The sequence below is a fragment of the Gavia stellata genome, chromosome 7 (assembly GCF_030936135.1).
Source record: "Gavia stellata isolate bGavSte3 chromosome 7, bGavSte3.hap2, whole genome shotgun sequence".
Classification (NCBI taxonomy): domain Eukaryota; kingdom Metazoa; phylum Chordata; class Aves; order Gaviiformes; family Gaviidae; genus Gavia; species Gavia stellata.
This window is the reverse complement of record NC_082600.1, coordinates 44591438-44604822: the sequence shown is the minus strand read 5'-3', so window position 1 is coordinate 44604822 and position 13385 is coordinate 44591438. Positions and strand designations below refer to the sequence as shown.

Sequence of the window (13385 nt, the reverse complement as noted above, 5' to 3'; positions counted from 1 at the left end):
TTTAGTGGAAAAGGTGACTAATTAGGAACTGGCAACTGGCTGCACTGAAATGCTGCTGCAGAAGCCAGCTTTACTCAAATGTAAAGATGTGACAGTTTCAGTGGAATGGATAAGCGTAACAACAAGTAAAGCCAGTAATTTAGATTATATTCAGGCTTAATCTCTGCTGTGTAGTCAGCATTCCAATGTGAAAGGTGCACAGTATACTTCATCTTAAAAAAAAAAAAAAAAAAAAAAAAAAACCAAAACCAAAAAAAACCCCAAAAAACCCTGTAGCTTGGGGTTGGGTTTTTTTTTTTAGTTAAATTCCCAGGGCTGGAATGGCCAATAGTGATTGTAAGGACACTTATTAAAGAACATATGAAGTGTAGCAATGTGAGTGCTGTAGTTTAAATGTTGGCTCAGTATGTGTAAAATGGACTCCTTGTAAAAGTGGGCCTTGTAGTAAGGCTTTTCAGGTAAATTCTTATGCTGAGAATTTCTGCAACTTAGTTCAGTGTTAAGAAAATATTTACAGGACAGTTGAGGTAACTTTTGTTTGTGCTTTGGGTTTTGTATCACTTGTGACCCACTGGCTAACTTAATGTTTATCCTTTAGGCTGTTGAGCTTATGGAGAGAAGTGAAATGCCTTGCCAAGCTCTAGTAAGAATGCTGGCCAAGAAACCTGGTTGGAAGGAAACAAATTTTCAGGTAATACATGATCCTTCAGTAACTAACAGTCCATTTTTGTTACTTCATGTAAGCTGTGTTTCCAGCTAAAAGGCTGTAGGTGCATACATGTCACTGATGACAGTCCTAGCACCATGACCACAGTTGTATCTGTAGTCAGTAAGAATACAAACTCTGAAATTAGATTTTATTTCTGCTGACAGTTGAGACTTAGAGACACCATTTGAAGATCTCTACATGTATGTGTATACATCTGTGCAGATACGTGTATGTATGTGTGCATATATAAAGTTCTAAAAGTTGATAATGGCTGCCCAGTATTATTGATTGTGTATGTATATATACATATCAATATAAAAATATGTATTTGTGTGCAAACACACAATTTATGTGTATAATTACACAAACCCATATATATACAAGTGTGTGTATAAAATGTGTATTTATGTATACAAACATTGTGTGAACATCAACACCTATATATTCAAATGTATACATACATTTGTGTTTTACCCACAAACACATGTATTTTAATTTTTTATATATCTGTAAATATATAAAATGAAAAATTTGGTCTAAAATACATGAAGACATGAGTAACTTCCTTGCTGTTATGGATGTTCCAGGTGATGCAGATGAAACTGCATATAGTTGCACTGATTGCACAGAAAGGAAACTTCTCCAAAACTTCAGCTCAGGTTGTGCTGGATGGTCTTGTAGACAAGGTTGGTGATGTGAAATGTGGGAGTAATGCAAAAGAAGCCATGACAGCAATTGCAGAGGCCTGTCAGTTGCCATGGACTGCTGAGCAGGTGAGTGAGCAGCAATGGTATTCTTCCAGTAAATAAAATCAGAAATATTATGTGGGTGTTCTTTCAGTCTGAGGAGTAAATCCCGAATCTTTGATTTTTTTCTGAAAGTGATTTGTTTGCTCTCAAGATACCTCCTAAGGCAGAAGTTAAATACAAGTTCCTCCAAAAGAGGAAATAACGAGTAGTAAATCAGTATTTTGCTGAAATACTGCGAAAGCAGGTACATAACAATAATAAAAGCATCTCTGGCTGCCTTTAAATACTTCAGGAACTTCTGGTTTACTTCAGTTGCAATCATATTCTGCTCTAGTGACACAACAAGTTTTTCCTCGTATGTTACCCCGGCTGTTTCTGTTTACTTGCAGTGCCCTGTGTTTTTTGCAGGTGTCTTCACTCCTTTATTACAGTGCTTTGTCACCTGGTTTGCCAGTGAAAATTTACACTTAACTCTCCTCTGTTCCAGGTTGTGGCTATGGCTTTCTCTCAGAAGAATCCTAAAAACCAGTCAGAAACTTTGAATTGGCTTTCAAATGCAATTAAAGAGTTTGGCTTTTCTGGGTACGTCTCTTAAGTAAATTCCTAAGAGAAACTTGAATGAAAATGTTTCTGATCTAGGACTAAGAATCTGTTCTTCTCTATCAGATTGGTCTGAAGAAGGAGGCTGCAAGTGCATCTGAACTCTTGCCCCTTAAACTCTAATGCTAGCTCTGTCAGGTGCTCTTCTAGCTCTAAACATGTAAATGAAAGTATCTGTCATTACTAATAGGATAGGATACTGTTACACTACTAGATGCTTTATTCATCACTCAGCCTTCTGTGAAGAGCATTTTTCTTAAACTTTATATACTGTAGGGCTGGGCAAGGAGCTGTGGTATTGCATATCTGTTGTTCCTGTTCTACTTGGATACACCTGCACCCAGGTGGATCACTATATTTTATAGTTTAAAAAACCAAAACCTGACAGCCTACAGCAGACTCCCTACCAGCATGCTTATTGCTCTCCTTGGGAGAGATTTTGAGGCTGAAAACAGGATGAAGCTTTAGCCAACAAAATAGCCGTTATTGCATCTGTCACTGTGAGGGTAAGAAATGGATTCTCCATCAGAACCAGGGATAGCATTACTTAATTTTTAATCACCAGTCTCTTAACTGAATGTGGTTAAGCATATGTAATACAGTTTATTCCTGAGAACAAAATTTCTAAGCAGTGAAGACTTAAAATATTTATTTATCTACGTGTGCAGTTACTATGCCTGCCCAAGTTGTTTTGCAGCTATTAAACAGATAGTAACATTGATTAAGTCTGGAAAATAAACTCTCTTCAGTAAATTCCTCAAAAAGTATGTATTTCCAGCAGGGTAATCTATGTGTAGATATGATACTAGAACAGCAGTGTTTGAGGCTACACAAAGCTTCTGTGATTGCCTGTTTTCTCTTCTAATGAATTCAGTATTGGTATAGAAGATTCAGTAATCTAAACCTTCCTTTCTTTTGGAAATTTCTTTTTGAAATTTGTGCCTTTTCCTGGAAGATCCTGAGACGGACTAACAAAAAAAAAAAAACCAACAAACCCTCACCTTTATTATGTAGCTGTGTTTTCAGGTGCTTAAAATGATTCTAGACTCATCCCTCAGGATTCCAGTCCTAGCAATCGTGTGGGTGATACCGTTTAAGAAACTTTCCAGCTGTAATAATAGCAGTCTTTGATATAAATTATCTTATGTTTACTGTAGTGACTTTCATAGTAAGCTATTCCCCAAACTGATTTCTGTCAGTAGTTACTTAAATAGCTACCATCCACACTGTACCTGTGATATTATTTAAGTGCAAATATTTTCTGCTTGTAAGTTAGTTGTATGAAACTGTTCTCAGTGCATTTTTTTTTCTTTAGCACGTTGTGATGATTTTGTTTCTTGTTAGTGCTTCCTGTGTTGCATTTTACTTATGGGTATTACCATTTTCCCACAGACTGAATGTCAAAGCTTTCATCAGTAACGTGAAGACGGCTCTTGCTGCAACTAATCCAGTGAGTAAATTTAGAATTTTAATCCTGAATTATTATCAACCTTAATTTGAAGACTGAGTGTTTTTATCCTCTTTCTGGCAGGCTGTAAGGACTTCTGCCATTACGTTGCTGGGAGTCATGTATCTTTATGTGGGACCTCCTTTGCGAATGTTCTTTGAGGATGAGAAGCCAGCCCTTCTCTCCCAGATAGATGCAGAATTTGAAAAGGTATGCAGTGTAGCTCTCTTACTACCAAGTATCATTAAAACTACTTGGAAACTTCAGGAGCTCAAATCTGTAGTAATATTGCTGTCTAACCTGTGTTTTTGTAAGTGAACCACTTTTTTTTAAGACAGCTCACCAAAGCAGCTGCAAACTCATTATGTCTAGCTATGTCAATAGTCACTTCTTTCATGACGAGCTTCTAAAAGTTTCTGGTTTTGTTTGAATAGCATAACATTTCAGAATTCTATCACCCTGAGACAGTGCATTCATATAATGGAAGTGTTTTTATTTTTAATGTCAAATGAAAAACTGTAAAATAGCTGTTTCTGATTTTTGTGTTGCTTGCAGATGCAAGGGCAGACAGCACCAGCCCCAACCCGTGGCATTTCCAGGCACAGTGGAGGAGGTGGGGATGATGGTGAGGAAGAGGAGCAGGAGGATGTTGCGAATGATGTTGTAGATCTCTTGCCAAGAACAGATATTGGGTAGGTTTGGATTCTACAACCTGAAGACATACTTCCACTGCAATTCAAAACTTCGTGTATATAAACAGTTTCTAAGCAGAAGTCTGTGGTGTTAAAGCACTCAAATACTGAAAGACATATAACTAAGAGCATGGGCTTTTTACCTTTTTTCCTCTTACAGTGATAAGATCACAGCTGAACTAGTGTCTAAGATTGGCGACAAGAACTGGAAGATCAGAAAGGAAGGTCTAGATGAAGTGACAAGCATAATCAATGATGCTAAGTTCATACAGCCAAACATAGGAGAACTTCCAATTGCTTTGAAGAGTCGTCTCAATGACTCCAATAAAATCTTGGTATGTTATTCAAAATCCTGTTTCAACTGTTTCCAGCTTAGAACTTAAGACAAACTATTTATGATTTTTGAACCTTGCGTATTACTCAGTCTGTTACAATGTCATGAAATCAACAGTTTGAAAACAGTGAACTGTGTATTTCTAGGTCACATATTTGCCTATTTTTTGTAAATATTTGGCTTTGGTTTTGCTTTGTATTAAAAACCTTCAAAAAAGGGAAAAATATACCTTTATTCTGAGTGTAATATAAGCAAATCTTTAAAAAATCCAAAAAATACCCCAAACCCAAAAATGCAATTTGAATAATTTGCTCCGCTTGTGACAAAGTGTAGTGTCCCTTGTTTGCAAATGGTTTTAGTTGAACTTTAATTTACTCAGAATGTAGAAATAATTTTTATCTCTCTGTGTGATGAATTTGAAGTCTAGAATAGATATCATTGAGCAGGCATTCTTAAGTAAAAGCCTAGGTGTACAGCAGTGTTACTTTTCCCTGTATGACGTGGGGTTTTGCGCACATGGTTGTAACAGTCTTTTATTCAAAGCCTTCTTGTTTGTGTGCAGGTGCAACAAACGCTGAGCATTCTTCAGCAGCTAGCAACAGCAATGGGCCCCAACATCAAACAGCATGTGAAAAATTTGGGCATTCCTGTCATTACAGTCCTGGGAGACAGTAAGGTAGGTCACTCATCAAGATCTTTCCTTTTTGCCGCTCACTATCTGAGCTACGCCTGAGAATAACTGTTGCTGTTTGACTTGCTTTTGAGAGGTGGATGGTAATTAAAACTTCTTTTGGAAGCTTACGAATTTTGTTGAAAGGTTCTTGTCTAAATGACAACGTTATCAAAGTATGAATGTGTGCCTGAATATATCTTCTGCCTGAGATGTATTATCCTACTTGTAAATAAACCCAGTCAGTTTCATAATTCAGCTTTTAAATGAAATGTCGTGACTGTATGTATACTTCTAATGCTGAAAATGCACTACATCAGATGCTAATCAGGTTTGCTTGGTGGAATTGATTGTAGAACTTTAGTTCTTTTAGTGTATCTGTGGATTGCAGTGTACATTGTTGTCTTTGTGTCACTGTGTAGGAGACCTTTGAACCGTAGGTAGAAAGAGGACGCTCACAACTGACACTGAAGCTTGTGTAATGTCAGTGTCGAGCTTGTCAGGATGCTATGTCAAAATCAAAGCTAGGACCATGGGAAAGAGCTGCTTGAAGCAATGGGGGAAGGAGGCTTGGTAAGATGCCAGTGTCTTGTGCCAGCAGTCACAGGCAGTTATCAGAGGTGGCATACTTCAGATGTGTCTACTCTGAATGTGAGTAGAAAAAAGAGCAGAAACTGGATCTACCTGTCCCAAGCAGTGGAAGGATGAGGACTGTTCCTAGGGCTAGATAAAAACTCTCAGTTCAAGTTGTTTTCTCATTATGAGTCCTTTAAAGAACTGATATTTTACATGATTAAGTTGAATTCTTCTTTTATTCACCAATTATCTTGAGGAAACAACAAGCTCCCTTCAGTTCCAAGTACATGGTTTAAGGATAAGACCAACTCTGATTAACTTGTACTGTTACTAAAATGCATAATACTGGTGTTACTTGTAAGCACTGTAATGCTGACAGAGGATTGTATACTCATTCAAACATTGTTACAGTAGTAACTTTTTTGATGTACTGAGAGATTTACCCAGTTTATCCAATTGCTAGAGTTTTTGAAGATGAGGAGCATTCTTTCCAGGCCCTACTTCGAAATGTTGATAGTGAACCCACTGAATAATTGAGGAAAATCAACAGCTTGTAGCATGAGTGAAGATAAATTAAGCTTGGGTGATGGGAACGAAGGCCTTGTCAGAGAGGCTGATGAGCATCTATTTACCTGCAGCACGTGATTTGTTTCTTTTCTTCAATGAGAGTAAAGATGGGACAAGTTATTTGCAAGGATGCTCACTTCTTGTTTAAGATACACTCCGGGATGTTACCTTTGCATTTAAAATTGATTCATACTAAAGCTAAAGGAGTCTGTTACATTATCAGCTTGCCTCAGAAATTCAGCCTACAGGAGAAAGTCATATATATGGAGTCATGTCTATACCGATAATGTTTGAAGACCCATGGTTGTTAAGTATTCCATCTGACTTCTTGTAACTTCACATAGGTGCTTCAAAAAAGGCTGCTGTTCTAAATTCTGCTTGGAAAAAAAAACAAACCACTAAAGATGGAAATTGGTAGGAGTTAGAGGGCTCCCCTGTTCCTGACTTGACTTTTGCTCATGTGTGTCCTAAATAAGAGTGCCCTAATAACAGGCTCCATAACCCACTTGCCTTGATTTATGAATGTGCTAAGTCTATTTTAAGCATTACATAAATCACTAACCTTATTCTTTAGCTTGTTTGAGAGTTAGGAGACTCCCAAAATTCTCATCAATGAATGGTAGCAGGTACAAAGTGCTTTTAAAGATACTCTTTGCCCCTCTTTAATAAACTTATCTACTGCCATCTTTAAAAAATAAGTATAGTGTCTGATTCGGTGATTTTTGCAGCTGATACCACCACTAAAACTAAATTTAATCTGAATCTTAGACTACTCAAGCAGTGAACAAAAATAGAGATTTCAAAGCCTGTGATGTAGAAGCTTCTGCCTTTCACGGGAAGGATGAATCTATTGCCTCTTCTGTTGTAATCTTCTGACCCTTCTTTAGGATTATTTTTCTTAAATTTTGTTCTTACTACAGAACAACGTTCGTGCTGCTGCACTAGCAACTGTGAATGCCTGGGCTGAACAAACTGGCATGAAAGAGTGGTTGGAAGGGGAAGACCTGTCCGAGGAGCTCAAAAAGGAAAATCCTTTCCTAAGACAAGAGGTAGGCTTCTGCTAAGTAAATTCTCCTTATGTGTGTCTAATCAAAATAACCTTACTTGCTATGGACTATGTTTATCTATGCAGACTGAAATGACACAATGTGACCGTTACATGAGTAAACAAGTAGCTGTGTCTTCATACCGACATAAAATTGTTAAACCTCAAAAGGCTAATAACGAGCTTTTATTCTGCATGATAGCTGTCATTCAGATTTCAGTGCCTCTGAAATGAAACTTTTCTGTTTTGATCAGCATTTTAAGAGCTAGCGTGTTTTCCCTCAAATTAACCACACAGTGATGAAGACCAGAACTGAAGTAGAGGCATTAATATGTTTGAGGCTGATAAAGTGCAGCTGAAATTCTGATGTGACTTTCAAAAGGAAGAAACAGCTCGTGCAGCCTTAAGAGACCAGGCCCCAAGTTTTAAGATAGCTGCGTATTAACATACTGTACTTAATTTCTAAATTTTTTTAATTGCTGACATGAAAGTTGATGTTGGTTAAGAATATTTGTCTGAACAAAGGTTGGGGTGGGTTTTTTCCACTTACATAGAGGTATGTGAAGGACTACTATTCAGGCTCTTGTGGCCTGACAGAGCACTGTGAGTGCTTCTTCAGAAACGTTTATTTTAAAACTTTCTTTCAGCTTCTCGGTTGGTTGGCTGAGAAGTTGCCTACCCTCCGTTCTGTTCCTTCTGACCTACTCTTGTGTGTGCCTCACCTGTACTCCTGCCTTGAAGATCGAAATGGGGATGTGCGTAAAAAGGCGCAGGATGCCCTGCCATTCTTTATGATGCATCTTGGCTTTGAGAAGATGGCAAAAGCCACCAGCAAGCTGAAGGTATTTCTGTCACTAAGATTAGATAACGTGACCTTGAACGAGTGGATATTAACAAGTCACATTCACAATCTCATGATATGCTGTCTTGAGTCATGTATGCTTGTCTGCATTGAATATTTTCAGGGGGGCTGAAAATAGTATCAGGAGGCTGTGAGTTAGAGCTTTCTCTGCTTCAGAAAGACTACTGCCATCACAGGTTTATCACTTCAGGAGCTTGACATTTATTCACTCTGCTTTTCTTCTGAAAAGATCTACCTGCAGATAGCTTCCATGCCAGTTACTGTCCAACTGTATGCCTTTGAACACATGCTTTAAGTTGGCCTCTAGCAATTTTCTTATGGACCCTTGAGTGTTGAATCACTGTTAGGGCACTCCATTAACCTCACCTAGAACAGACTGCTGGTTGACGTGTTTCCCGTAGGTCTTGCAGAAGAAACTTAATGGAAAGGTGTTTTATCTCAGAACAGAAATATCTGAAAATATTGATGTTTTTAAGATAAGCATCCTGGAAGATGCCTAACAGAAAATAGCTTGTTTCAAACTACTGTCATTTTCCTTGTCTGTGGCATGTATTAGTAATCAGTATCACTAATCTTTCTAAATTTATCACTTGTTTTTTCCTCCTTCTGTTCTCTAGCCAACTTCCAAAGACCAGGTATTGGCCATGCTTGAGAAAGCCAAAGCCAACATGCCAGCCAAACCAGCTCCTCCTGCTAAATCATCTTCCAGAGTGGTAGGGGGAGCAGCTCCAGCCAAATTCCAACCTGCATCAGGTAACCTCTCTTACGTTCTGGGAAATGACTGAGAAAAGGGTGGTTTTTGAAGCTTCTTGACATGCCAGAGGAATAAACATACTTAGCACGAGGAGAGGAATTCAGCATAGTTAGGGTTACAAATAGCTGTGTAATCTAGTAAGTTCTGTCTGCAGTTCTGGTCTTACTTGCAGTTGAGTCAACTTCCAACGTAGGAGGGTTTTTCCTTTCCACACAACCATCTGTCAGCTGCTCTTTGAAAACATCTACTTGATATTGAATTTAATCCCCATGAACTAGAGGGTTTGGGGGGTTTTTTTGGCAATACTAATCTGATTTTAACATGACTGGTTTTAAATGTTTTCACATTAATTTTTATCTGGACTGTTTCCTGAGTATAGTTTATTGTGGGGCTACAAGAATGCTTGTGCTGATGCAGAAGAGAGGGTAACAGGATTAGGGGGCAAGTGACTTGAAGAAGCAGTCCTGCCTTATTTCTCTGCTGGGGCTGGCTTGTCTGCTTGAACTGGGTGCAGCTACAGCTCTAGACATTAGCCTGGACAGTGTGTGCGCATGCATTTTGAAATTGTTTTGATAATAACAAATTTGCTAACATATTATGATCTTAATTATGAAAACTTTGTATGCTAACATGGAATTTAAGGAAATTCTTTTATGGGTCTAAAGTCCTCAGACCTCTGTGTGGTAAGCGTATTGTATCCATGAACAGTTTTTCTTCTGTCCTAAGAATGGAAAACCGTGCTGACCTAAAATGGGCTTCTTGGTAGTTTGAAATGGTTTATTGTTTCTCCAGCACTTGCTGAAGATTCGGGGTCCAATACCATGGAATCTAAGCCTGATCCCAAGAAAGCCAAATCAGGAGGAGCCTCCTCTAAAGTTAAGGTATGTTGATTTTATTTTATATAAAATCAGTTCTATGAAGTTAATAGCTGTAGTTTGTTAATGTATTATAGGTAGAAGAGTATAGCCCTTGCTAGGGACTGCTTTTACTGAGAATCTTTATGCTTGTCTGAGTTCTGAAATGACAAGTGTTCCCATATTGCTTACTTAATCACTACTTTTGTCATTACATATTTAATTCTTATAAGTCTCTGTTGTCAAAAATGCAGTCTTGTGAGCAGCTCAGACTATGTTCTAAATCTTGGCCTCCTTGATTTTGTGTTGTTGAGAATTCATTTTCACCATTGCAGTTCCAATGTTATACTTTGAACAGTAACTTTGAACCTATGTATCAAAAGACGTTCTCAATCACACTTGCAAAAAGGGAAGGAAGATGCTTAAATGCATAATAATAATCTCATCTGAATTTGTGGTTAGGTTTTTCTCTTGTTTTGTGATACGGTAATTTTTTTGCTATTAACTTTAAAGCTTGTTCTATGTGTATAACTAAAAACTCCAGATTGTTCTACAGTCCTGTTGCCTCCATTGTCTAAAGTAGTGCTGTAACGAGAACCTTTGATGTAGATCCAGATTTGTGGCAGGAATGAACGGAACAAATCTTGAAGGATGTTGTAGATTTACCTAAGTTGATGTATTCTTCGGTCAAAACTCTCACGCTGGAGTTTAATGCCTTTGCTGTGAATGCGTTAAAAGGTTTGGAATGGTAACTCCTGAGAGTAAATAGTTGTCTAACAACAAAGCCTTTTCTGTGGCTTATTTACAGCAGTCAGATGTTAATAGCAGTATGTCCAAGGGCAATACCAGCCTGTCCAAAGCTAATACAAGCCTCAGCAAAGGCACTACCAGTCTGACAAAGAGCAAATCTATGAAACAGGTACCATGTTGGGTTTTAGGGATGTGTGTGGGTGACCAGTGCACTGCTTGAGTGTCATATTTCACAGGGTACTACTGTGCACACTGTCATGGGTATTGCTTCCACAGCAGCAGAGCACATACTTTTAAAATTCTAATCAACATTATTCTTCCAGCTTCTCTCTGGCTTTTGTACACATAGGCAGCATGAGGTTGGCTGGTATCTAATGCTTGCAGTCGCTGGGACTGAGGCATATATATGTCTTGTATTGCCTGTTAATACCTTGCTTTTTTTCAGGGTGTACAGGGGAAGAAAGTGCTAAGCAAGCCTAATTTGAAGGAAGATGATGATAAATCAGGTCCTATTTTTATCATAGTCCCAAATGGGAAAGAACAGAGGATGAAAGATGAGAAAGGTCTGAAGGTGAGAAAAATCTGAGTGTATTCACAAGTTTTGAAGGAATGTAATTTCAATGCATTCTTTTGGGTTTTAATTTAGAATTAAACATGCTGTGGCATAAAAGCGCTAGTCTCTGTCCATCCCTTGGATTGATTATCTTGTTCTTCAGTTGACTTTCACAGGCCAATATCTGGTTTACTGTGGTGTTTCTCTTCTGATTTCCAAATTTTGTGCACTTACACACTCTTATAAAAGCCAAAGGCCTTTTTACAACTTCCAAGGGATGGTCTTCAGTTGTGAAGTATCAAGTTTTTACCTGAAAACAGTTGACTAATTTCAGAGTTTTAGGAAACATTGTAAATGCTTTAATACACTTATTTTGAACAGCCCCACTTACCAAGCTTGTCTTTTGTAGGGAAATTCTGTTACTTAAAACAAGCATGTTATTTGTAACTTGCTAGTAAATAGGCCTATCTATAGTCTAAAAACAACCATTTTAATTAAATGATAATATTTAAGATAATGGCCTAAAGATAACCACTCCACATGGCTTACATGAAAAATTTTCTCAAAGGTCAGTGAACACCACTGAATTTTTCACGTTACTTGTTGATAATGTGAAGACTTTTAATTCTGCTTTAGAATCTGTTTTCAAAGGGATGCAATTTGCAGATTCTTTCGGAAAGAAAAGGTAATGCTTGCTTTGAGTTCTAAATTCTGCCTTTTACAGGTGTTAAAGTGGAATTTCACTACTCCTCGTGATGAATATATTGAACAGCTAAAAACTCAGATGTCTACTTGTGTAGCAAAATGGCTACAGGATGAGATGTTTCATGCAGACTTTCAGCACCACAACAAAGCTCTGGCTGTTATGATTGAGGTGAGTTGGATCTGTGGTGTAGATGACGTTGTATAGAATTATTCTCTGCTATGAAAGATTCTGCTTGAATTAAAATCAAATGGGAATTCTCTGAGGAGCCAGGGGTCGTTTTTCTGTCAAGTTGAAACCTTAGCATATATAGAAGTAATTTTGAGAGGAATGAAGAAGTTGGTATTAATACTGTTTCTTTGGAGAAGGCAAAATTTCCTCACTGGAGACTTCTCTTAGAATTTCAGAAAGCTGTATAAGTTAAAAGTAAGTACTTGTGATTCTAGGAATCACCCAATAAATGTAGACCATCTTATCTCAGGCATAGCTTTTCTTTATTCTCTGTTCTTGAACAGTGTGTCTCATTTTGCACAACCTCCTTTCTTTTTTTCTTTTTCCCTTCAAGCACTTGGAGAGTGAAAAAGAAGGCGTCATCAGCTGCCTGGATCTGATCTTAAAATGGCTTACCCTGCGGTTCTTTGATACCAACACCAGTGTTTTGATGAAAGCACTTGAATACCTTAAATTGCTTTTCAATTTGCTGAGTCAAGAAGAGTATCACCTTACTGAAAATGAAGCATCCTCTTTCATCCCATATCTTATCCTAAAGGTATGGTTCATTGTACAGAAACTAACTTTATTTTTCATGAGGAATATAGCAGGATTATTGTGAATGGCGTTAAATCCAGTTGGTGGCCAGTCACAAGTGGTGTTCCCCAGGGCTTGGTTTTGGGGCTAGTTCTGTTTAATATCTTTATCAGTGATCTGGATGAGGGGATCGAGTACACGCTCAGTAAGTTTGCAGATGACACCAAGTTGGGTGGGAGTGTTGATCTGCTGGAGGGTCGGAAGGCTCTGCAGAGGGATCTGGACAGGCGTGGGTCGAGGCCAATTGTATGCGGTTCAACAAGGCCAAGTGCCGGGTCCTGCACTTTGGCCACAACAACCCCATGCAACACTACAGGCTTGGGGACGAGTAGCTGGAGAGCTGCCTGGCAGAAAAGGACCTGGGGGTGTTGATTGACAGCCGGCTGAATATCTATGCCCAGGTGGCCAAGAAGGCCAACAGCAGAAGTAGTATCAGAAATAGTGTGGCCAGCAGGAGCAGGGAGGTGATCGTGCCCCTGTACTCGGCGCTGGTGAGGCCGCACCTCGAATCCTGTGTTCAGTTTTGGGCCCCTCACTACAAGAAGAACATTGAGGTACTGGAGCGTGTCCAGAGAAGGGCGACGAAGCTGGTGAGGGGTCTGGAGCACACGTCTGATGAGGAGCGGCTGAGGGAACTGGGGTTGTTCAGTCTGGAGAAGAGGAGGCTGAGGGGAGACCTCATCGCTCTCTACAACTACCTGAAAGGGGGTTGT

The 13385-nt window shown here is 38.7% G+C and overlaps 1 protein-coding gene across 2 annotated transcripts in view; it reads left to right on the top strand.

The window, feature by feature from the left end:
• Nucleotides 1-13385, top strand: part of CKAP5 (cytoskeleton associated protein 5) — a 41950-nt gene that overhangs the window by 15156 nt on the left and 13409 nt on the right. For both annotated transcript variants that reach the window (XM_059819336.1, XM_059819335.1), the window contains exons 15-29: nt 599-691; nt 1297-1482; nt 1946-2040; nt 3451-3508; nt 3590-3715; nt 4061-4197; nt 4358-4532; nt 5094-5207; nt 7265-7393; nt 8037-8231; nt 8869-9004; nt 9798-9886; nt 11055-11180; nt 11887-12036; nt 12431-12634. In XM_059819336.1, coding sequence (XP_059675319.1) covers nt 599-691; nt 1297-1482; nt 1946-2040; nt 3451-3508; nt 3590-3715; nt 4061-4197; nt 4358-4532; nt 5094-5207; nt 7265-7393; nt 8037-8231; nt 8869-9004; nt 9798-9886; nt 11055-11180; nt 11887-12036; nt 12431-12634 — 2013 coding nt within the window. The remainder of the gene's footprint in view (nt 1-598; nt 692-1296; nt 1483-1945; nt 2041-3450; nt 3509-3589; nt 3716-4060; nt 4198-4357; nt 4533-5093; nt 5208-7264; nt 7394-8036; nt 8232-8868; nt 9005-9797; nt 9887-11054; nt 11181-11886; nt 12037-12430; nt 12635-13385) is intronic.